This window comes from Delphinapterus leucas, chromosome 4 (genome assembly GCF_059928025.1).
Source record: "Delphinapterus leucas isolate spDelLeu-1000000601 "Yukka" chromosome 4, BTC_Dleu_Yukka2, whole genome shotgun sequence".
NCBI classification, from domain to species: Eukaryota; Metazoa; Chordata; class Mammalia; order Artiodactyla; family Monodontidae; genus Delphinapterus; species Delphinapterus leucas.
In genome coordinates this window covers 133,093,162-133,116,941 of record NC_143132.1, presented here as the reverse complement: position 1 = coordinate 133,116,941, position 23,780 = coordinate 133,093,162, and the positions used below count along the sequence as shown (strand labels likewise).

Sequence of the window (23,780 nt, the reverse complement as noted above, 5' to 3'; positions counted from 1 at the left end):
GTAAGACCCGACAATCTTCAGTTCTGAGATGTCGCCAAAGAAATGTTCTAATGTTTGCAAAATTTATAAACAAAAACTTTTTTTGTTACTCATTTTATGTTCTACTAAAGCTCCTGCCCTGCACTAGGCACGGTCTCACTAAGTTCAGTGGAGAAAGCCAAAAAGTGAAATCTTTAGAGTCAGTCAGACTAGTTTTAGTTGCCTTCCCCACATCCTTTATCATCTTCCTAGCTCTGTGACCAAAGGAAAGTTACTTAGCCTTAATATTCTCATCTATATAATGGAAATAATAACGATCAAGATAACTTATGTGAAGCACAAGCAAGGTGCCTTACACAAAGTAGGCATTTAATATTAGTTCTTACCCTCGGTCAACCAGTAGGCCACTTATTACTGAATGCTGTGTAGAGTGCAAGCCAGTGTAGAAGTTAAAATCTAGTTGGGGAAACAAAGCTAACATACCAGAAACAGTATGTGAACATGTAAGCATGTCTCTGAAAGTTTTGTTAGTGCAGTAGGTCTTCAAAGAAGGTAAAGACTGGAGGATGTGAGATTTCCTTCATCATGCAAGTGGGAATAAATATCCATCTACAGTCATAGGGTAGAAGTATTTTCAAAAGGCTTTGAATCTACCCTGCTACTGATAGCATTGTTTTTGAATAATCCCAGAAAGGGAGTTATCTGCCCATTTGTAGGTATGTGTGTGTGTCTTAGCACAACAGGATTATTTTTGTTCATTTGACATGTCCAACGCAGTTGGTAAGAGGCTCTGCTCCACCTCACTCAGGGACCCAGGCTGATAGATGCTCCATGTTCCTACAGCTGCCCCATTGCCCCATCTGGAATATGTGGCCTGTGAGTTCACCAAGGAAGGCGAAGAAAGGGATGGAGCTTTTAACTGCCTTGTCCCACACATGACACACTTCCCATCTGCTCACAATCCAGTGATTCCAACCTGAAGTCTAAGAATCATAGGGGAGCACATAAAATATTTGGTGAGCACTGTCTCTACCATATGAATATACCATACATGCCAACATGTATGAATTCAGACATGAAGCCAAAGCAAGTTGTAAAATAATGATATGAATTATTTAGAGATATTTACATTTGTCCAAAAAGTATGAATAAATACATGGATACATCAAATACAGTATTCAGAACAATGATTAATCCCTAGAGGAAGGAAGAGAGATGGAACTGAGGAAGGGTGTCCAGGGCCTCAGTAAAATTAGTAATGTTCTATTTCATAATCTGGTGATGGATCATAAGTATTTTGTCATTTTATGCCATGTTGTATATCTTTAATGTAGTAAATTTAAAAAACAAATGGATATTAGAGATGGCATAAATATGGCCAAGTTAAAAAACAAGTTACTTATTATTTTAGCATTAATGTTTTCATTGGAACAGGAAAAAATGCATATTGTGATCAGAATAAATTTTACCTCGTATTTGTTTTGTGGCTGTTGTTCTCCTGTGCATATTTTTAGTTACTAGTGACACTAAAGTTTAAAACAATAACTACTTAAGGTTATTAAATAATTTAGGTCTAAAGATCCTCAAGTGTTCACTGAGCATTTCTGTGAAGTCTCTGTGTGAGCCTCCTCATTCATTGATTCACAGATGGTAATATCTTTAGTTAATGTGAGTCAGTGCTGGGGGGAGGAACTATGGAAATTAATTATAAAAATAAGAAAAAAATCCTTTCATGTACATAAGCAATACTGATGTGCTTAATATTTTATAAAGAAAAGAAAATGCCTATATAGCAACCTCAAAATGGTAATAACAGAAGATCTAACAGTATTTGTGATCTGAGCCATGCCAAGATATTTAGATGTATTTTCTCACTATTTCCCCATTAAAAAAAAGTCTACTTTCTCTGATGACATATTCCAATGTCTCACAGCCACTCTAGCCAGAAACTCTTACTGTAATATAGTGTTTTGAATTTTATTTAACCCTCTTGCCCCATTATCTTATGTGAAAAAAGGAGACAAAATTCTTCTAGGAGAGGTGGGCTACAGAAAGCAGAAAATGTGAACTTGAAGCCAAGAATAGGTCCTGTGCAGCACCTCTCCTGTGTCCCTGGTTGACAGCTCATAAGTGGGTCTCCAATCTACGTACAGCTACCTGAAAATGACACAATGGCCTCTAATGAGCTCCCCAGTTTTTTGACAAGTATGGACTGAAGTCAAAATCATATTAAGACTCTCCCATAGGTCTTTTAAATAAGTTCCAATATCATAGAATAAAATTTGATGAGATTTCTTCCTTTTTTCCCCCCAGAGGTACATAATTTTTTTTAATTGAGGTATAATTGACATATAACATTATATTAGTTTCAGGTGTACAACATAACAACTTGATATTTGTATACACTGTGAAATAATCACCACAATAAGTCTTATTACCATCCATCACCATTATAATTTTTATTTCTTTATTGAGATATTGAGATTTCTTCTTAATGAAAGTTGAAAAAGTAATTCATGAAAAGCTAATTTAAAGAAACAGGTAATATAAAATGTTTAATTCAGGAATGTACTTAATGCAAGAAAACAAAACCATTCTTCCTTGCCTCCTACCTTTTCATTTTTTTTATCTTTCTTTTCTTCTTATGAAATATTTTAAATCAGGAGATGGCAAACGTTTTCTATAAAGGGCCAAATAGTAAATATCTTAGGCTTTGCAGGTCACAAGTTCTCTGTCACATAGTCTTCTTTGTTGTTTAAACAACCTTTTAATAATATAAAACCATTCTTAGCTCCAAGTCTTAAAAAATGGGCAGTGGGCCAGATTTGGCCCACAGACTGTAGTTTTTCAACCCTTATTTTAAACAAATAGAAAAGTATTGTGAATGGTAGAAAAAGCATTCTTATTACTCACCACTTAGCTTTGTCAAATCTTAATGTTTTGCCATAGCTTTGTTTCAGATCTTTGTTTTACTTAATATTTTCGTTAATATTATCATCATCATTTAATAAAAGGTCATCTCAGATATAGTTGAAATCCCTAGGGCTCCCCTCCCCAGTATTCTCTCCCCTTTCCAGAAGTAACCACTTCTTGAAGTGTCAATATTTATCTCCTGCAAGCTTTTTTTTTTAAAACGTTTTTTAAATTTTATTTATTTATTTTTATTTATTTTTGTCTGCATTGGGTCTTCGTTGCTGCGTGCGGGCTTTCTCTAGTTGCAGTGAACGGGGGCTACTCTTCATTGCAGTGTGCGGGCTTCTCATTGCGGTGGTTTCTCTTGTTGTGGAGCGTGGGCTCAGTAGTTGTGGCACACAGGAGTAGTTGCCTCGTGGCATGTGGGATCTTCCTGGACCAGGCTCGAACCTGTGTCCCCTGCATTGGCAGGTGGATTCTTAACCACTGTGTCACCAGGGAAGTCCCATCCCGCAAGTTTTTATACAGTACTGTTGGTCATGTTTTTATTCTTGTATAAAAAAAATGAACAGAAAGTAGCAGAAAATAAAATCAGAGAGGTAGGTTAGGGCCAGCTTACGAATGACCTTCCTTATATGCTATGCTAAAGAGTTTGTTCTACAAAAAAGCAGACTCTGGGCTTCCCTGGTGGCGCGGTGGTTGGGGGTCCGCCTGCCGATGCAGGGGACGCGGGTTCGTGCCCCGGTCCAGGAGGATCCCACATGCTGTGGAGCGGCTGGGCCTGTGAGCCATGGCCGCTGAGCCTGCGCGTCCGGAGCCTGTGCTCCACAACGGGAGAGGCCACAGCAGTGAGAGGCCCGCGTACCACAAAAAAAAAAAAATAAAGAAGAAGCAGACTCACAGATATAGAGAACAAACTAGTGGTTGCCAGTGGGGAGAGGGAAGCGGGGAGGGGCAATACAGGGTTGGGGGAGTAAGAGGTATAAACTACTAGGTATAAAATAAGCTACAAGGATATATTGTGCAACGTGGGGAATATAGCCAATATTTTATAATAACTATAAATGGAGTATAACCTTTAAAAATTGTGAATTACTATATCATACACCTGTAACTTACATAATATTGTACAGCAACTATACTTCAGTTTTTAAAAAAAGAGTTTGTTCTAAGGGAGTGAGGAGCTAAAGAAGACTTTAAAGCAGAGGAGTCCCACAAGTACAGTTTTTTAAGAATAATAATTTTTTAAAGAATAATAAATTAAGGCTTTTATTTTTTCAACATTTTGGACAGTCAAAAATTTTCCAGTTGTTCAAAACATTTCAAGTAAAAGACTTACGTAAGGGGCATGTAGGAATTGCTTTTATATGACATTGATGATTATCCCTGAGAAGAAAGATTGACTTGACAATATTATATATAATTAATATTTTAATACATATGTATTTCAAAATAATTTCTCACAAGGAACAGTATTTGTTGTCCAGAAATACTATTCAAACCTATATTGGGAGAGGGAGTCAAATAGAAAATACTAGGAGGATGTTGAGAGATTGATAAAGAGGATATTGGTCTAAATCAGGGGTCAGCAACCTGTGGCCCATGGACCAAATGGGACCTGCCACCTGTGTTTGTAAGTAGTTTTATTGGAACACAGCTAAAGTCCTTCACTTACATATGGTCTATGACTGCTCTTGTGCTCTGCCTACTAAGCTGAGTAGTTACAACAGAGACCTTAAAGCCTAATATATTTACAATCTAGCCGTTTACAGAAAATGTTTGCTAATTCTTAGTCTAGATATTATTTCATAGTAGATCAGCAAAACAGACTTTTGATAAGGTTCAGTGTGATATTTTGTTAAAGACATTGGAAATCTTGGAAACATCATTAAATATCAATAGCAAAAACTACCAATTATGGATGGCAGTAAAACAGTGTACCAGTAGAAACAGAAAAGTAAGTAAGCGCAGAGTTTCAGAATCCTTCATCATGGGTTCTGATCTACACAGCTTTCTCCCCTTTCCTCTCCAGTCACTACCTATCTCTGACTTTTCCACTTAAGATAGATTCCTTTTATTTTTTTAACATCTTTATTGGAGTATAATTGCTTTACAATGTTGTGTTCGTTTCTGCTGTATAAAAAAGTGAATCAGCTATACATACACATATATCCACATATCCCCTCTCTCTCGCATCTCCCTCCCACCTTCCCTATCCCACCCCTCTAGGTGGTCACAAAGCACCTAGCTGAACTCCCTGTGCTATGTGGCAAAACAGATTCCTTTTCATCCCGTCTTATTGCCTGTTCTTTTTTCCTTACTTTGCTCATGAACTCTCTCACTGTGTCAAGTTATCTATATCATTGGTCAACAAATGAGTGTTTGCCTGTGTACATACACTTTTCACAAAGACTCTAAGTGACAGGAAACAATCCTGTAGGTCCTAGAATAGCTGAGATGTTATTCAGATGGGTCTGAAATGAGTTAAACAGAAGAGAACAGTATGTTTTCACTTATATGTAGAATCTAAAAAATTAAAGCAAATGAATGAATATAACGAAACAGACTCACAGATATAGAGAACAAACTAGTGGTTACCAGTGGGTGGAGGGGTGGGAGATAGAGCAAGATAGGGGAAGGGGGTTAAGAGGTACAAACTACTAAGGAGAAAATAAAGAAGCTACAAGGATATATTGTACAGCATCGGGAATGTAGCCAATATTTTATAATAACTAAATGGAGTATAATCTATAAAAATACCAAATCACTATGTTGTACACCTGAAACTAATATAATATTGTAAATCAACGATACTTCAATTTAAAAATAAAAAGAACAGCTTGTAGAGGAGAGAAAGGAGGTGTGGCTGAGGTTTCAAAGGGTTTCATAATAACAAATGGGTGAATTACTTAGGACATGTTTTGACATGGGACATTAAAAAATTTTTTAAACACTGAGAAAAATTGTACTGCTTTGGAAGTTCACGTAATAAATGATATTTTAATTCCATGTTTTATTACCTCCAGCAGATGGTATTACAGTCGTTTCTGGTCTGTTTTTAGCCGTATGGGGCAATAACCTGTTGGCTATTATTCACAGGTTAAAATAATAAACCCTTGCCTCCCCTGAAAATTATTTACTTTTACTTAATTTTAGTAAAAACAAAGCCAGGGGGAAATTTCCATTACTGCTTGTCTCAATGGAAAGAGTGGAGGGCAGGGGGAAGAATTCTTCAATGAAAGAGGAAGATTTTTTTTTAAGCTATACTATAATATTTAAGTCTAGTGAAACCTTACAAATTTCACTAATTGAGGGGGAAACCTGTCTGAATTACTAGAAATTACAAATTAAAATTTTAATGTTTAATTTTTTAAAAAAAACTATTAATTTCAAGATTAAAGAGTAAAACTATTATCAGAGTATTGCCAGGTGTGAACTTTAGCTGGATCTATCTTAATAATGTGGTAAAGATCATTCATAGTTGTTAAAAAATGATTAAAGAAGACAATTTAGGTGATCAAACAGACTTTATTTAACACTTCATGAAGTAGAATCTCCTTTTGGAGAGCGGCAAAATGGAGTGGAAGGCAAGAAGCTTTTATAGGATAAAAAATGAAGAAAAAGGAAGAGGCAAGTATCTGATTGGCTGGGGCCTCATAGTCAACCTTGTTTGGGGTGAGAAGGCCCACAGTTGGCTTGGCATTTGGGGATTAGCTGACTGAATATACAACATTTTTGGTCAAGTGGACCATTTACAGGGACACATAAGTTATCCAAGTTTTGGTTTGATGACATGGCAGAAGCAGCTCCATCTTGAGCCTAGAAGTTTATTTCAACATAGTTAATACATTATCGGTATGCAAAACGGAGGTTGCTAAAATGCTTTAAAATGCTTTTAAAAAGATAGTTTCTAAATAGCTTAAGCATGTACTGTGTACAGCACACAGTTGGGGATAAAGATAAATCAGACATCATAAGCTTTGTGGAGCTCACAGTCTAGGAGAGAGAGATCCCAGCTTGTGGAATTCAAGGAAGTTTCTCTGGAGGAAATAGCATTTGGATGTGGATACCCTACTCTTATCCAATTAATTTACTTAAGGTCCTAAATGTTGGTGTTATTACAGTGTTAATGATACTAAGGGTAGAGGTTTATTTCTCACATTGGCTTAGACCATTTCCATACTGTTCCAAGACATCAAAATGTACCTTAGTCTTCTCCATCTATCTTACAAATATAAGCCTTTGGTCCTAGGAGAATCCAGTAAGGGAGGCTAGATGGATAGATCATAAATCCATTGTTTCTCTCAAACCCAGGCTCTCTGGTAGTCTAATCTCGATGATCAAGGGCAAACGAAATGGGCTTAACAGAACTCCCCTTCCAAGAGAGTATAAAGGGAAATACCAGGCTGCTGTGCTTATATTATTTCAAATTCCAAGTTAGTAGAATTCACACTAATAAAGTAAAGGGTTAAATGGGTGGGACCCATCTCCCATCATTTTTCTGCAGTTTTTAAGTCAGACTTTACGCAGACATTCTATCTCACAACCTAATTCGTACTTTATCTTCTCTTTTACCACTTCAGACTCCAAAATTGTAATCTCCGGCTCCCAAACATACCCCTATTAAAAATGTAAGCACATGCAGAGAGATTTACGAATTCCTCTCAAGTTTCTTTGCCTGAGCCACTATCCTCTATTGGCCTTTATTTAGCAAATGGTAGCGTTAAATAAGTATTTATTGAATGAATAAACAAAAAAGTGAATGAATAATCAGATGAAGGGATTTTTGCTTGTCTGCTTTGCCCCCTTCTCAAATGGAAGCTCTGCCCTCTTGCCTGAAGGCCATCTCTTTCCCGGCCCTTGGCTTCTCAAGGGTGCATGTAAAAGGACCTGACATAAGGTTCCCTTCTAGGACTTGAGGGTGGTGCCTCAGCAAGACTCAAATATATCACCCAGACCTCTGGCCTCTTAATTCCTCTAGCTTTTAACACCTAAAAACCTATGGTGTTCTGGGGAAAATCCCATCACCTTCCCTGGCAAGAGGGGAGAACCCCATTAAAAGTGTAGATCATTTTACCTTATCGCAGGATGGAAATTTCTTGATTATAGACTGTAGGCATTTTGAGGAGAGGGTGCTCCCTTATTAACCATTGCACCCTCAAGCCCTAGTGTAGTACCTCCATATACAAGCTGTTTGTTTAAATCTTGAAAATTCCTTTTCCCCATTCTCAGAAGTCCCATCTTCATCCCCATGGATTTAGGTTGGAAAAGAACTTTTCTGGACACTTAATTTCAGTACAATTGTTTGTTTTTGTTTGTTTGTTTTTGGATGCCCAAGAGGGTCAGAGTAATCTTTTAAGGTGGGAAGGATTTACACTTATTACTAGCACTCACTTTGTTTTTTCTGACCCTGATCAGGAATATGTATCTGAGATACCATTCCAGGGGCAATAATGGGCCTTCCTAGGTTAATGATCTAACATTACGGTTTTTTCAAAGTTTAGATATTATATTCTATAATTTCATATATATATTTAAATGCAGAATAATTATGTAAATAAATAAAATTGTATCAAAGCACACTTTTGGAACCTTATTAAAGGTTTCTTCTGGAGCATTTCTCTTTTTACTTTCTAGGTTTGTATCCATGCCTTCATTAAGATGAACCAGCCATGTCATTGAGGGAAAATGTTTCTTCTCCCCCAGCTTTATAGGTGCTGACGGTTTCTTGAGTTCAGTGCCGGAAATGTTTGACTAGAAATCAAAACACTCAAATAGGAAACGATTCTCCCTTCTACTTCATTAACCACCATGTAGATTAATAAAAGTAAAAAGGGATCTGGCCAGGGACAAATATAAATTTGCAGAATGAGTTCAACCAGTGTTCCCCCTCCACCTTTAATGTCTTCTGAGATCAGGTCCTTTTGCATCTCCATCCGTTCTAATTAATCAACATCACTTATCTCAGATATGTCCCCACCTGTATTCAAAAGAATATGATAGATATGTGTGTACTAATGTAGAAAAATGGTCACGATAAATAGATAAAAATATAAATTGCAAAACAGATGTACCAGTGTGATCCCTTTTTGTTATTGATATGTCTGTGTGTACACAAAAAAATGGGGAGGGGTAAATATGCTCCCAATTATGCATGTTCCTCTAGAAGTAAAATGCGACACCCAGATATCCAGGTACTTCTTCTAAGTATAGCGCCCCCTACAGCCTCCAGAACAGGAGCGAAAAGGAGCTCCCAGAGCTCAGATTGATCCTGGTAAGCAGTCCTCGGTTCCCCTCACCATTTCTGCCTTAAGACCATCAGGACTAATCTGATATGCCCTTCATCCCTGTTTACATTAGTCACCAGGGAAGTCTAGGAATCCAGATCATCACTTTCCTCCTCACCCTACTCTTGTACATCCCCTTTTCTGAGCCCAGCCCTGAAATCCTTTCACCATGCCCTCTTGATCATCCACTGGCAAAATGTCCTAGGTCATCAAACTCTTTTCTAAACATTCCCTTTACCTTCTTGTTCTAACTGAAACCTATTTCTCCCTAAGAGTACTATGGCCATGTGAAATGATGGCACTTTTCTTTCCCACTCCACCCCCTGTCTCACTGGATCTAGAGGGAGCAGTAAATGTTCTTACATTTCATTGCAGCTTCCAAGCTATTCTTTTTCCCACCTCTCTGAAACTACCCTCCCTCAACTTTGAGCTAATGTCATCAGACTTGCCACCCACTACCCCTCCTTGATTTTAGTCATCTACCACCCCCAGGTCCCTTCCCTTATTTCCTGAAGATTTTAATTCCTGGCTGTATGACACTTTCCAATACTACTTGCTAACATTCTTGTGAGTTTTCAGTAGATGAGGCATTCAGTACATGCTTCTCAGTTCTTTGATCTCTCCTCCAGTGAGCTTGTCCTCTGCCCTTCTTTAGCTACTCATTCTCTGGTCCTTTGTTTATGTCAGTGGCTTTAAAAGTATGGTTCCCAACTAACAGCATTAGCATCACCTGGGAGCTGGATGGAAATGCATATCCTCAGGCCCCAGCCCAGGCCTACTAAATTAAAACTCTGAGGTTGAGGCCCAGCAACTTGTGCTTTAACAAGCCCTTTAGGTGATTCTCATACATGATCTTGTTTGAGAACCACTGTCATAGTTCATCATTAAAATCACTCTCTGAATGTACTCTGTTTCCATGCCTTGCCTTTATTTTGTGGTACTCATCTGGGAAAACTCCAACTCATGTTAAATGTGTTTCTGTCTACTCTGGGCTTTTATTTGTGCAGCTGACCTTGGCTGGAGAATATCACACAACCATACTGGGTGGTCTTGTGTTAAATTTATGACTGCCAACATACAGTGCACCTTTAGCACTCTGGCAGCCCTACTACGTTTCCCTACTCCCTCACTTTCCCGCTCTGCAAATGACTCTTTCGTAGTTTCTTCTCTGTCCTCTAACATCTCCTCTTCCATCCTTGCCCTCAGCGAATTACTTTGGTTCCTATTTTACTGAGAAAACTGAAGCAATACGAGGAGACCTGTAGCCACCCACCTAGCCATATCAGTACCTATATACTTTCCCTTCCCTTCTGTTGCCGTGCATATACAGTCCGGGCACCTTTCTAAGGCCATCCTCTATACTTGTGCTCTAGATCCCCTCCTCTCCCATCAACCCAGGGACACTCCTCCAGTGATTGACCCTTTTCTCCCCTGCAGTCATCAGTTTTTTCCCTTTGATCATTCTGTCAGCAGATAAACATACAACAATTCTGCCCTCTTTAAAACCAGGCATCCAAAAGGCACTTTGACATCCAAGAGACACAGCTCCATCAGCTGTTACATTTGCAACATAATGCTCAGCCCTAGGGTCCTTGACCATCAATTCTAGCCTTCTCTCTTTTTTTTTTTTACATCTTTATTGGAGTATAATTGCTTTACAATGGTGTGTTAGTTTCTGCTTTATAACAAAGTGAATCAGCTATACATACATCCTCATATCTCCTCCCTCTTGCGTCTCCCTCCCACCCTCCCTATCCACCCCTCTAGGTGGTCACAAAGCACTGAGCTGTGCTATGTGGCTGCTTCCCACTAGCTATCTATTTTACATTTGGTAGTGTATATATGTCCATGCCACTCTCTCACTTCGTCCCAGCTTACCCTTCCCCCTCCCCGTGTCCTCAAGTCCATTCTCTATGTCTGTGTCTTTATTCCTGTCCTGCCCCTAGGTTCTTCATAACCTTTTTTTTTTTTTTAGATTCAGATTCCATATGTACGTGTCAGCATACAGTATTTGTTTTTCTCTTTCTGACTTACTTCACTCTGTATGACAGACTCTAGGTCCATCCACCTCACTACAAATAACTCAATTTCGTTTCTTTATATGGCTGAGTAGTATTCCATTGTATATATGTGGCACATCATCTTTATCCATTCATCTGTTGATGGACACCTAGGTTGCTTCCATGTCCGGGCTATTGTAAATAGAGCTGCAGTGAACATTGTGGTACGTGACTTTTTTTTTTTTCTTTTCCTATGTTTTCCTCTAAGAGTTTTATACTGTCCAGTCTTACATTTAGGTCTCTAATCCATTTTGAGTTTATTTTTGTGTATGGTCTTAGGGAGTGTTCTAATTTCATTCCCTTAACGTAGCTTTCCAGTTTTCCCAGCACCACTTATAGAAGAGACTGTCTTTTCTCCATTGTATATCCTTGCCTTCTTTGTCATAGATTAGTAGACCACAGGTGCGTGGGTTTATCTCTGGGCTTTCTATCCTGTTCCATTGATCTATATTTCTGTTTTTGTGCCAGTACCATACTGTCTTGATTACTGTAGCTTCGTAGTGTAGTCTGAAGTCAGGGAGTCTGATTCCTCCAGGTGCATTTTTTTCCCTCGAGACTGCTTTGGCTATTCGGGGTCTTTTGTGTCTCCATACAAATTTTAAGCTTTTTTTGTTCTAGTTCTGTAAAAAATGACATTGGTAATTTGATAGGGATTGCATTGAATCTGTAGATGGCTTTGGGTAGTATAGTCATTTCACAATATTGATTTTTCCAATCCAAGAACATGGTATATCTCTCCATCTGTTTTTATCATCTTTAATTTCTTGGATCAATGTCTTATAGTTTTCTGCATACAGGTCTTTTGTCTCCCTAGGTATTTTATTCTTTTTGTTGCAATGGTAAGTGGGAGTGTTTCCTTAATTTCTCTTTCAGATTTTTCATGATTAGTGTATAGGAAAGCAAGAGATTTCTATGCATTAATTTTGTATCCTGCAACTTTACCAAATTTCATTGATTAGCTCTAGTAGTTTTCTGGTAGCATCTTTAGGCTTCTCTATGTATAGTATCATAACATCTGCAAACAGTGACAGTTTTACTTCTTCTTTTCCAATTTGTATTCCTTTTATTTCTTTTTCTTGTCTGATTGCCGTGGCTAGGACTTGCAAAACTATGTTGAAGAATAGTGGTGAGAGTGGACATCCTTGTCTTGTTCCTGATTTTAGAAGAAATGCTTTCAGTTTTTCCCATTGAGAATGATGTTTGCTGTGGGTTTGTCGTATATGGCCTTTATTATGTTGAGGTAGGTTCCCTCTATGCCCACTTTCTGGAGAGTTTTTATCATAAATGGGTGTTGAATTTTGTCAAAAGCTTTTTCTGCATCTATTGAGATGGTCTTATGGTTTTTCTTCTTCAATTTGTTAATATGGTGTATCACATTGATTTTGAGGATATTGAAGAATCCTTGCATCCTTGGGGTAAATCCCACTTGATCATGGTGTATGATCCTTATAATGCGTTGTTGGATTCTGTTTGCGAGTATTTTGTTGAGGATTTTTGCATCTGTATTCATCAGTGATATTGGACTGTAATTTTCTTTTTTTGTAGTATCTTTGTCTGGTTTTGGTATCAGGGTGATGGTGGCCTTGTAGATGAGTTTGGGAGTGTTCCTTCCTCTGCAGTTTTTTGGTAGAGTTTGAGAAGGATGGGTGTTAGCTGTTCTCTAGATGGTTGATAGAATTCACCTGTGAAGCCATCTGGACCTGGACTTTTGTTTGTTGGAACATTTTTAATCACAGTTTCAATTTCATTACTTGTGATTGGTTGGTTCCTATTTTCTGTTTCTTCCTGGTTCAGTCTTGGAAGATTATATACATTTCTAAGAATTTGTCCATTTTGTCCAGGTTGTCCATTTTATTGGCATAGAGTTGCTTGTAGTAGTCTCTTAGGATGCTTTGTATTTCTGCGGTGTCTGTTGTAACTTCTCCTTTTTCATTTCTGATTTTCTTGACTTGAGTTCTCTCCCTCCTGATGAGTCTGGCTAATGGCTTCTCAATTTTGTTTATCTTCTCAAAGAACCAGCTTTTAGTTTTATTTATTTTTACATCTTTATTGGAGCATAACTGCTTTACAATCGAGTGTTAGTTTCTGCTTTATAACAAAGTGAATCAGTTATACATATACATATGTTCCCATATCTCTTCCCTTTTGTGTCTCCCTCCCTCCCCAGCTTTTAGTTTTATTGATCTTTGCTATTGTTTTCTTTGTTTCTATTTCATTTATTTTTGCTCTGATCTTTATGATTTCTTTCCTTCTGATAACTTTGGGTTTTGTTAGTTCTTCTTTCTCTAGTTCCTTTAGGTGTGATGTTACATTGTTTATTTGAGATTTTTCTTGTTTCTTGAGGTAGGATTGTATTGCTATAAATTTCCCTCTTAGAACTGCTTTTGCTGCATCCCATAGGTTTTGGATCGTCGTGTTTTCATTGTCATTTGTCTCTAAGTATTGTTTGATTTCCTCTTCGATTTCTTCAGTGATCTCTTGGTTATTTAGTAGCGTATTGTTTAGCCTCCATGTGTTTGTTTTTTAATGTTTTTTTCCCTGTAACCGATTTCTAATCACATAGCGTCATAGTCAGAAAAGATACTTGATATGATTTCAATTTTCTTAAATTTACTGTGGCTTGATTTGTGACCCAAGATGTGATCTATCCTGGAGAATGTTCCGCGTGCACTTGAGAAGAAAGTGTAATATGCTGTTTTTGGATCGAATGTCCTATAAATATCAACTAAATCTATCTGTTTTATTTTGTCATTTAAAGCTTGTGTTTCCTTATTAATTTTCTGTTCGGATGATCTCTCCATTGGTGTAAGTGAGGTGTTTAAGTCCCCCACTATTATTGTGTTACTGTCAATTTTCTCTTTTATAGCTGTTAGCAATTGCCTTATGTATCAAGGTGCTCCTTTGTTGGGTGCATATATATTTATAATTGTTATATCTTTTTCTTGGATTGATCCCTTGATCATTATGTAGTGTCCTTCCTTGTCTTTTGTAACATTATTTTAAAGTCTATTTTATCTGATATGAGTATTGCTACTCCAGCTTTCTTTTGATTTCCATTTGTGTGGCATATCTTTTTCCATCCCCTCACTTTCAGTCTGTTTGTGTCCCTAAGTCTGAAGTGGGTCTCTTGTAGACAGCATATATATGGATCTTGTTTTTGTATCCATTCAGCGAGCCTGTGTCTTTTGGCCAGAGCATTTAATCCATTCCCGTTTAAGATAATTATCGATATGTATGTACCTATTACCATTTTCTTAATTGTTATGGGTTTGTTTTTGTAGGTCCTTTTCTTCTCTTGTGTTTCCCACTTAGAGAAATTCCTTTAGCATTTGTTGTAGAGCTGGTTTGGTGGTGCTGAATTCTCTTAGCTTTTGCTTGTCTAAAGCTTTTGATTTCTCCATTAAATCTGAATGAGATCCTTGCCGGGTAGAGTATCTTGGTTGTAGGTTCTTCCCTTTCATCTCTTTAAATACATCATGCCACTCCCTTCTGGCTTGTAGAGTTTCTGCTGAGAAATCAGCTGTTAACCTTATGGGAGTTCCCTTGTATGTTATTTTTCCCTTGTTGCTTTTAATAATTTTTCTTTGTCTTTAATTGTTGTCAGTTTGATTACTGTGTGTCTTGGCATGTTTCTCCTTGGGTTTATCCTGCCTGGGACTCTCTGCACTCCCTGGACTTGGATGGCTATTTCTTTTCCCATGTTAGGGAAGTTTTTGACTATAATTTCTTCAAATATTGTCTCTGGTCTCTTAGGCTGTCTTCATTTCCTTTTATTCTTTTTACTTTATTCTGTTCCATGGCAGTGAATTCCACCATTCTGTCCTCCAGGTCAGTTATCCGTTCTTCTGCCTCAGTTATTCTGCTATTGATTCCTTCTAGTGTAGTTTTCATTTCAGTTATTGTATTGTTCATCTCTGTTTGTTTGTTCTTTAATTCTTCTAGGTGTTTGTCCTTTAAGTCTTCTAGGTCTTTGTTAAACATTTCTTGCATCCCTCGATCTTTGCCTCCATTCTTTTTCCGAGGTCCTGTATCATCTTCACTATCATTATTCTGAATTCTTTTTCTGGAAGGTTGCCTATCTCCACTTTATTCAGTTGTTTATCTGGGGTTTTATCTTTTTCCTTCATCTGGTACATAGCCCTCTGCCTTTTCATCTTGTCTGTCTTTCTGTGAATATGGGTTTTGTTCCACAGGACGCAGGATTGTAGTTTTCTTGCTTCTCACATGACTTTTTGAATTACGGTTTTCTCAGGGTATATGCCCAGTAGTGGGATTGCTGGGTCATATGGTAGTTCAATTGTTAGTTTTTTAAGGGACCTCCATACTGTTCTCCGTAGTGGCTGTATCAATTTACATTCCCACCAGCAGTGCAAGAGGGTTCCCTTTTCTCTACACCCTCTCCGGCATTTATTTTTTGTAGATTTTTGGATGATGGCTACTCTGACTGGTGTGAGGTGATACCTCATTGTAGTTTTGATTTGCATTTCTGTAATGATAAGTGATGTTGAGCATTCTTTCATGTGTCTGTTGGCAATCTGTATATCTTCTTTGGCAAAATGTCTATTTAGGTCTTCTGCCCATTTTTGGATTGGGTTGTTTGTTTTTTGATATTTAGCTGCCTAAGCTGCTTGTAAATTTTGGAGATTAATCCTTTCTCAGTTGCTTTATTTGCAAACACTTTCTCCCATTCTGAGGGTTGTCTTTTCATCTTGCTTATGGTTTCCTTTGCTGTGCAAAAGCTTTTACGTTTCATTAGGTCCCATTTGTTTATTTTTATATTTCCATTTCTCTAGGAGGTGGGTTAGAAAGGATCTTGTTGTGATTTATGTCATAGAGTGTTCTGCCTATGTTTTCCTCTAAGAGTTTTATAGTGTCTGGCCTTACATTTAGGTCTTTAATCCATTTTGAGTTTATTTTTGTGTATGGTGTTAGGGAGTGTTCTAATTTCATTCTTTTACATGTAGCTGTCCAGTTTTCCCAACACCACTTATTGAAGAGGCTATCTTTTCTCCATTGTATATTCTTGCCTCCTTTATCAAAATTAAGGTGACCATATGTGCGTGGGTTTATCTCTGAGCTTTCTGTCCTGTTCCATTGATCTGTATTTCTGTTTTTGTGCCAGTACCATACTGTCTTGATTACTGTAGCTTTGTAGTATAGTCTGAAGTCAGGGAGCCTGATTCCTCCAGCTCCATTTTTTGTTCTCAAGATTGCTTTGGCTATTTGGGGTCTTTCGTGTTTCCATACAAATTGTGAAATTTTTTGTTCTAGTTCTGTGGAAAATGCCATTGGTAGTTTGATAGGGATTGCACTGAATCTGTAGATGGCTTTGGATAGTATAGTCATTTTCACAATATTGATTCTTCCAATCCAGGAACATGGTATATCTCTCCATCCGTCTGGGTCATCTTTGATTTCTGTCATCAGTGTCTTACAGTTTTCTGAGTACAGGCTTTTTACCTCCTTAGGGAGGTTTATTTCTAGATATTTTATTCTTTTTGTTGCAGTGGTAAATGGGGGTGTTTCCTTAATTTCTCTTTCAGATTTTTCATCATTAGTGTATAGGAATGCAAGAGATTTCTGTGCATTAATTTTGTATCCTGCTACTTATGAAATTTATTGATTAGCTCTAGTAGTTTTCTGGTAGCATCTTTAGGATTCTCTATACATATCATGTCATCTGCAAACAGTGACAGCTTTGCTCTTCTTTTCCCATTTGGATTCCTTTTATTTCTTTTTCTTCTCTGATTGCTGTGGCTAATACTTCCAAAACTGTGTTGAATAATAGTGGTGAGAGTGGGCATCCTTGTCTTGTTCCTGATCTTAGTGGAAATGGTTTCTGTTTTTCACCATTGACAGCGATGTTGACTGTGGGTTTGTCATATATCAGTCTTCTTTTTTGACATCTCTTAATTCAGCCCTCACCCAAAATCCTGAGACATCACACACATGCAAACCGCCAACAAAGACATTGGGGCAATTGATTTTATAGTAGTGTCACCATGCATTCACTGATATTCAACATGGCAGTGTCAGTGGATTGGAAACCCTATATTCCTTCGAACTTGAGTTGTCTAACATGTTTATAGGCCAAAATTGAATTCTTATGCTCTATAATGAATAGTCTCTACTTGAAGTAATTACTGAAGGAAGAAGAAAGGCAGACTAAGAAGTACAGAACTCTATGAACCAGAAATTCCAGTTATCCAAGAATTATAATATGTAATAATTTTAGGTTCTTAATTATCTCTGCCTGCCCCAGATCGTAGAAGAGCATCTACCCCTAAGTATTAGGAACACTGAGAGTTAAAAATATTAGATTTATGGGTTCTTTTTCCTATGGAATGTGTTCCTGTCATTTGGAGGAGTTGAAGCAAGACACAAAAATGCTTAATTAGATGTCCTCCTGTTTTGCTACAACCAATGAGGTTAAGGCTAGAGGAGCAAAGAAACCATGGATTACCACCAACATCAACCACCAGCCTCCTTCCCCCACTCCAGTGTTGCATTACTAAAAGTAAAATAACATTCGTGACACAAAGCAAGCTATTAATAAGACAATGAGAAAACACCAAGTTGGAGCATAAAGGAGGATATAAAAATTTAGCATTAAGAGTAATTAGCTTATAATCAATTTCCTCTATTAAAGCTTATTTACAATGATATTTTAAACAAAGTCTATGATTCCAAGTTATTATTAGCTTTTTTAACTGCTCTGCCAGTTAGAGCCAAGATGAGAAAGGCTTTTTTAAGTTGAGATATAATAGTACAAAATTCACCCTTTTTAAAGTGCCTAATTCAGAATCACTATATTTGATACCCGTTACTTATATAATATTGTACATCAACTGTACCTCAGTTAAACTATATGCCCTATAGTGTTCATTGTATCACTTTATGTTTCTACATCAATAAAATACAATCACACACACAAAAAGTGCATAATTCAATAGATTTTAGTATATTCAACAAGAATTTGTAACCATCAGCACCAACTCCAGGACGTTTTCATCATCCCACAAAAAAATCTGTATTCATTAGCAGTCACTCCCCATTCCCCCCTCCCTCCAACCCCTGGCAATCACTAATCTTTCTTCTGTCTCCATAGATTTGCCTGTTCTGGACATTTCATGTAAACAGAATCATACGATATGTGGTCTTTTGTGTCTGGCTTCTTTCACTTAGCATAATGCTTTAAAGATTTATCATGTAGCATGTTTCAGTACTTCATTCCTTTTTATGGTTAAATAATATCCCATTGTATGAATATACCACATTTTGTTTATCCATTAATCAACTGATGGACATTTCAGTTGTTTCCACTTTTTGGCTACTGTGAATAACACTGCTCTGAACATTCATGTACAAATTTTTGTGTAGACAGAAAAAGGCTTCTGATTTAGCTTTTTTTTTCAAAACAGCTTCCTTTTTAAAATCAGAAGTACTCTCTTGATGTAGCGTAACTTCCTCTTTCATATGTAACTTTTTTTTCCCTGTAGCATCTTATGAGCAAAATCTTTTGATGTCACTTCAGAGTGACTCTCATGTCTTTCTGGACCTGATTCTTCTCACCTCAACACACGTCCTCACAGCTGAGCTGATTTCCCAGGCTTGCTATGCTACGTGTTTCTATCACTCACTCAGATGTTCGCAGTTTTGCTGCCTTGTTTATCCCAACGGGTCTTCTTAACTCTGTGGTCTTGATCAGTGCTATTATCTCAGTCTCCAAAGTCATTGTCACCTGAGGCTGGTATGACTTTACATGTTAGTTTATAAAATAAAGGCTAGACTTATTTTAGGACAACACATTGCATATATCGATACAACATTAACTGTTTAGCAGTTTTATACAAGTCAAAATAAGTGATTCATGTCTTCAGCAAATGTTCAAAATTTTCTCTATCCTGTGTAATCAACCCATTTTTTCCTTAAAACATCCCATAGAGCTGATGCTTTCTGAAGAGAGTGAATTAATATTGTATATCACCACTGTCTTCATTTTCAGAGGGGGAAGGGCAGGGAGTTATGAGAGGATTTGGAAAGCTCTAGAAAATCCATTCTGAGTTCCAAACTAAACTTCAAAGACTGAATCCTACAAAAACAATATGTTGGGTGTCACACACAGTTTTATCCTTCTATCTCCTTCCCACTGTCACCTTCCTTTAGGGTATAGGCTCTTTCTGGACTCACGCCTCAGTTCTGTAGGTCATTTCAGGACATGATAAAGGAATATCTTTTCTTGCTTGATATGTTGGAGGCTATCCTTAAAACAGTTCTAGAGTTTTTAGTCATTTCGGAGAGGCCAGTCTCTCTCATATGTACCCCTGCCAGGGAACCTGTAAAACCCTGTAACCCAGGAATCCACCACTGAGCTGGTTCTCTTTGAGAAAGGTTATCCTCCTTGCTCAAGCATGTTTGCTCAGGGAGAACATATACGGAATGGTAACACAAGAAAGGAACCCCAGTCAAGGCAGCTGGATCTTAAGGTAACAACTGATATATCCCAGTCATTCCCACAGCAAGAGAGCACCAGTCTTTTCCATCCTCTAGTCAAGCTGTCTTAACACAGTTGCCCTGAAGACCAGGTTGGGCCCATGGTCCAGACAGGACATCCTCTGTCTGCAGGCAGTGTATGTGCATGAATGATCTGCAGGCCAAAAAGAGATGCAGGTTGCTGTGCAGGAAACACTATTGGCTAGCTGTCTTGTTAGGAAGGACTTCATGTATGCTGCAGAGGGCAGGAGAGAGTATCGCATGGTTTATTCCAGAAGGACATTGGGAAGACCCTTACAATCGACTCTTTCCATTATGACTGACAAACTTTCCATCTTTGCAAATTGAATTTATAAACTATATGTTTATAGTTTTCTATTCTTCCTCATTCTGTTTAGTTCCTCCCTGGAAAACCTCTCACCTAGAAACAGCTTTTCCCTTCCAGCCCCCAGCCCCAAGGATTGTACCACTTTCTCTGTGACTAAAGTAAAGAGAGAAGAGAGCAGATCATAGGCCGTGTTTGTGTCGATAGTGAAATTCCTTGTTTGATCTTTTTCCAGTAAAGAAGAGGTCACTCTAAAAGCCATGTTCTTTGCTGCTATGTTTCAGTTATCATATACTTCTTGAAACTAACTCACATTCTCAGACTCTTTCTTGAACCAAGCAGGTATACTTCCATACAGACACAAGTAAATATGTAAAAAGCAAATAAACAAACTTCATAATAGTCTTTCTCCATCAATAACTCATTGCCACAGACCAGTTCTTTCCTAACCCCCTTAGGGGACCTGGCCTTTCTCCCTGTGAATTTTTTGGAAAGCCATTGGATAAATAAAACCTTAGAGCTTATTTCACCATCAAAAGACATGGAGAAATGTCTTCTTCCTGCTTAAGAGGGATAGCAGGACAGCCTCTTAACCATTGTTCTGACTTTGAAACTCCAGAGATTTATAAGAAGTAAATGAAAGTATTTGCTGTCCTTTGCTCTAAACCAACATTGTGCTAGGTGCGATGAAGAAAAAAAGGGATCACTTCTTATCTTCTTCGTATCCTCAGCACCCAGCAAAGTAACTGCACATAATAAGTGTCAGAAATATATTTGTTGAGTGATTGAATGACTTTACAATTGGCCTTACCCTGAAAAGTTTAGACACTATTGGAAAATATTGCCAGATTATAAAATATTGCAGTAGAAGCCCTTTTACCTGAACATGATTGGGATGGATAGTTACTCAGTAGGGAATTGTAAACTCTATCCATGTATTCTGTAAAATGTGTATCTTAAACATTTTATTTTAACTTGGAACATTAATTATTCAGATCTTTTAATGTAGAGCCAAGCCTTTTCTTTGGAAATGAGTGTCATAATTGGAAATTGAAGTTTCATGACATCTTTTTGTAGTAAATCACACTCAGTATATTTGTTAACTGATTTCCAGAAACTTAAGTCAGTAGTGAAGCAATTTGAATGTAGTTACCTTCTAGATTTTAATGATTTTTCTCCTTTATCTCACCGATAACTAATTTTACAGCAGAAAAATTTTAGTAGTTTTTTGCCTTTACTGAGTCTTTATAAAATATTCAACTTAGGTTTTTAGTTTTAGAAATATCAACTCTCTTTTTTCCACATTCATATTTCATTAGTTTATGTAATTGAATTGAATTATTACTGTAAAAAGTACAACCAGTATAAACAGATGGGGACAAATACAACCAACTCTTAGTAAGCATAGAACTCAACTACTGAGATAAGAAACATGAGAGCATAACAGAAACTAAACTATTAGCCATGAACCAGTGGTCCTGGGCATTGGTGGTTCTCCTATAGGTAAAATGGAGAGCATTGGTTCGTCCAGAGAATAAGTTAAGTGGAAGTCATTCAAGAAAGACTCTACAATATTTTATTAAGAGAATTGCAATAAGGGGACTTAAATAGATAATCCTTCATGAAATAGGTAAAATTTGAGTTGAATTTCGAAAGATGGTTAAAGTGTGTATAATTTGAGGAGAAGGAGTATTCTCAGGAAGGGGATGAAAAGTCACACCCCTGAATCCATGGGTTGTTGTAGGAAGGGGAGAAATACAACTAAGGTGTGGCTAAAGTGAAAAAGCATTAAATCACAAGTCTAAAAACCCAGCTGCATTCATAACAGACTTTTTTAATGTTTTAATTTGGAGGTAAATAATGAAGGAGGAATTAGAGCGTTATAGACAAGAGTGTAGGGAAAGCCACCTAGCTCAAAGAGTTAACCTGAATGAGAGGAAATTGGGGAGACAAAGGAAAGGCCCAGGTTGAAGCATTAGACCAGTGGTTTCAATGTAATCCTCTTTCAATCATAGTATATATTGAGAGCTCTCAGGTAAGATTTTGTATGAGTGGAGAATTCTACAGCTTAAAAAGAAATTTGAAAACTACAGGTTTAGGCATATAAGCCCAATATACATGTTATAAAGTGTTACCAGAATGTCTTAAAATCGAGAAAAAAACTTAAGTTGTAGGAAACAATGGAAAACCAAAGAATTTAATTCCCAGTAAATTAGACAAAGGTTCAGCAGAAGAGAATCGTAAGCTGTTTTTGGTTTTGGGGTTTATTTGGTAATATTTGGTTTATATTTTCTAGAAGTAGAAAATCAGTATGGATTGAATAATATGGATGACTGAAAATAAATATTGAATTCTAAATATTAAACATGAGATAATACTTGAAGATTTGCTTGTAAATAACTATGAGGCAGCTATTCAATATATGATAAAATAATAGAATTTTTTTTAAATCTGAGATTTCTTGAAAGCTTAAGAAAAACGAGTCTCACAAATTCAAGATGTATTATGTCATTGCTATTTGATCATCTTTTGTACCTTTATTATAACCAAATTTCATTCACTTCTGTGTATCTAAATCTGCTTTCTTTTGGCATTCCATCATTCCTCTTTCTTAACTAACCAGTGCTTTGACAATAAATTTTCAAATGTATCCAGAGTCATAATCACTTCAAAAAAGTATGCTTGATCACTAGATAGCCTTCTGCAAACTAACCAAAAAAAAAAAAAAAAAGATTTTATTTTAAAATCTGAGACTAACAAATCTCTGTATATTCCTGTTTGAGGATGATAGTGTTTTTCTCCATATTTTGACTGGTTATATCTAGAAGGTTTTAGACATTTGCTTCCCTTCAAATAAGAATTTTTTAAAATTATTCTTAAAATAATAGTTTCAAATTTGAAGTGCAGCATGTTCTTTTTTTCATAAAATATTAAATAGCAAAATCAAAAATGCTCTACATGTTCTCTCCTAGCTTGAGGAGAAACTGTTTTATGTGGCTTGACACCTCATGTACTCTGAGTTTAAGAAGTTAGCATTATCTGAGAAGTCACTATTTTTAGGTCCAGCTGTAATGTTTCTAACTTTGGTGCTCAGAGTAGTGGGTGCTTCTTTTCCCAGAAGGCTCTGTATTCTCCACATGGGCAGGTCAGTTTGACTTAAAGCTACCTACAAGGAGCAACAGGCCCATTGCAGCCCGTGTTTCTTACTTGAAAATTATGAGCAGGTCTTGGGAGCCACAGGCTGTATTTGGGAAGCAGCTGCATGTCAGTACAAGCATGGATTGTGGTCCCTGGAGGCTGGGAGAGCACAATGCTTGAACTTAATTTCTTTGGGAGATAAGAAGAAAAAAAAATACCTTTCTACCTGACGAGATTGACAACTTATTAAGTCTGACTATCTTCAGAAGTGTGCTGGACAGTTTGATAAGTAAACATCCACTTTTCAAAGATGATGATCAAGGAAACATCTCTACGAAGGGACCCGGACTTAAGGGGAGAGTTAGCTTTCCTGGCAAGGGGCTGTGATTTTGTTCTCCCGTCACGGTTTAAGAAGCGGCTGAAGTCATTTCAGCAGACACAGGTTTGAAACTTGGGTGTTTCTTTTAAAATATTTTTATTACTAATAAAACCACCCAGTGAACTAACTTACAAATAATTTTACAGCTCACTTGATATTAGATCAAGGAATTAATCTGTGTCCTCTATTCAGCTATTTCCAGAAAG

The 23,780-nt window shown here is 37.2% G+C and overlaps 1 protein-coding gene across 7 annotated transcripts in view; it reads left to right on the top strand.

Moving 5' to 3' along the window:
- PPP2R3A (protein phosphatase 2 regulatory subunit B''alpha) overlaps positions 1–23,780 on the top strand; it is a 227,870-nt gene that overhangs the window by 61,693 nt on the left and 142,397 nt on the right. The window contains exon 1 of one of the 7 annotated variants that reach the window (XM_022582556.2): positions 7–23,637. The exons of the other annotated variants lie outside the window; for them this stretch is intronic. Coding sequence (XP_022438264.1) covers positions 23,506–23,637 — 132 coding nt within the window. The 5' untranslated portion in view covers positions 7–23,505. Of the gene's footprint in view, positions 1–6; positions 23,638–23,780 lie in introns of those variants that run through there. 7 annotated transcript variants of the gene reach the window in all.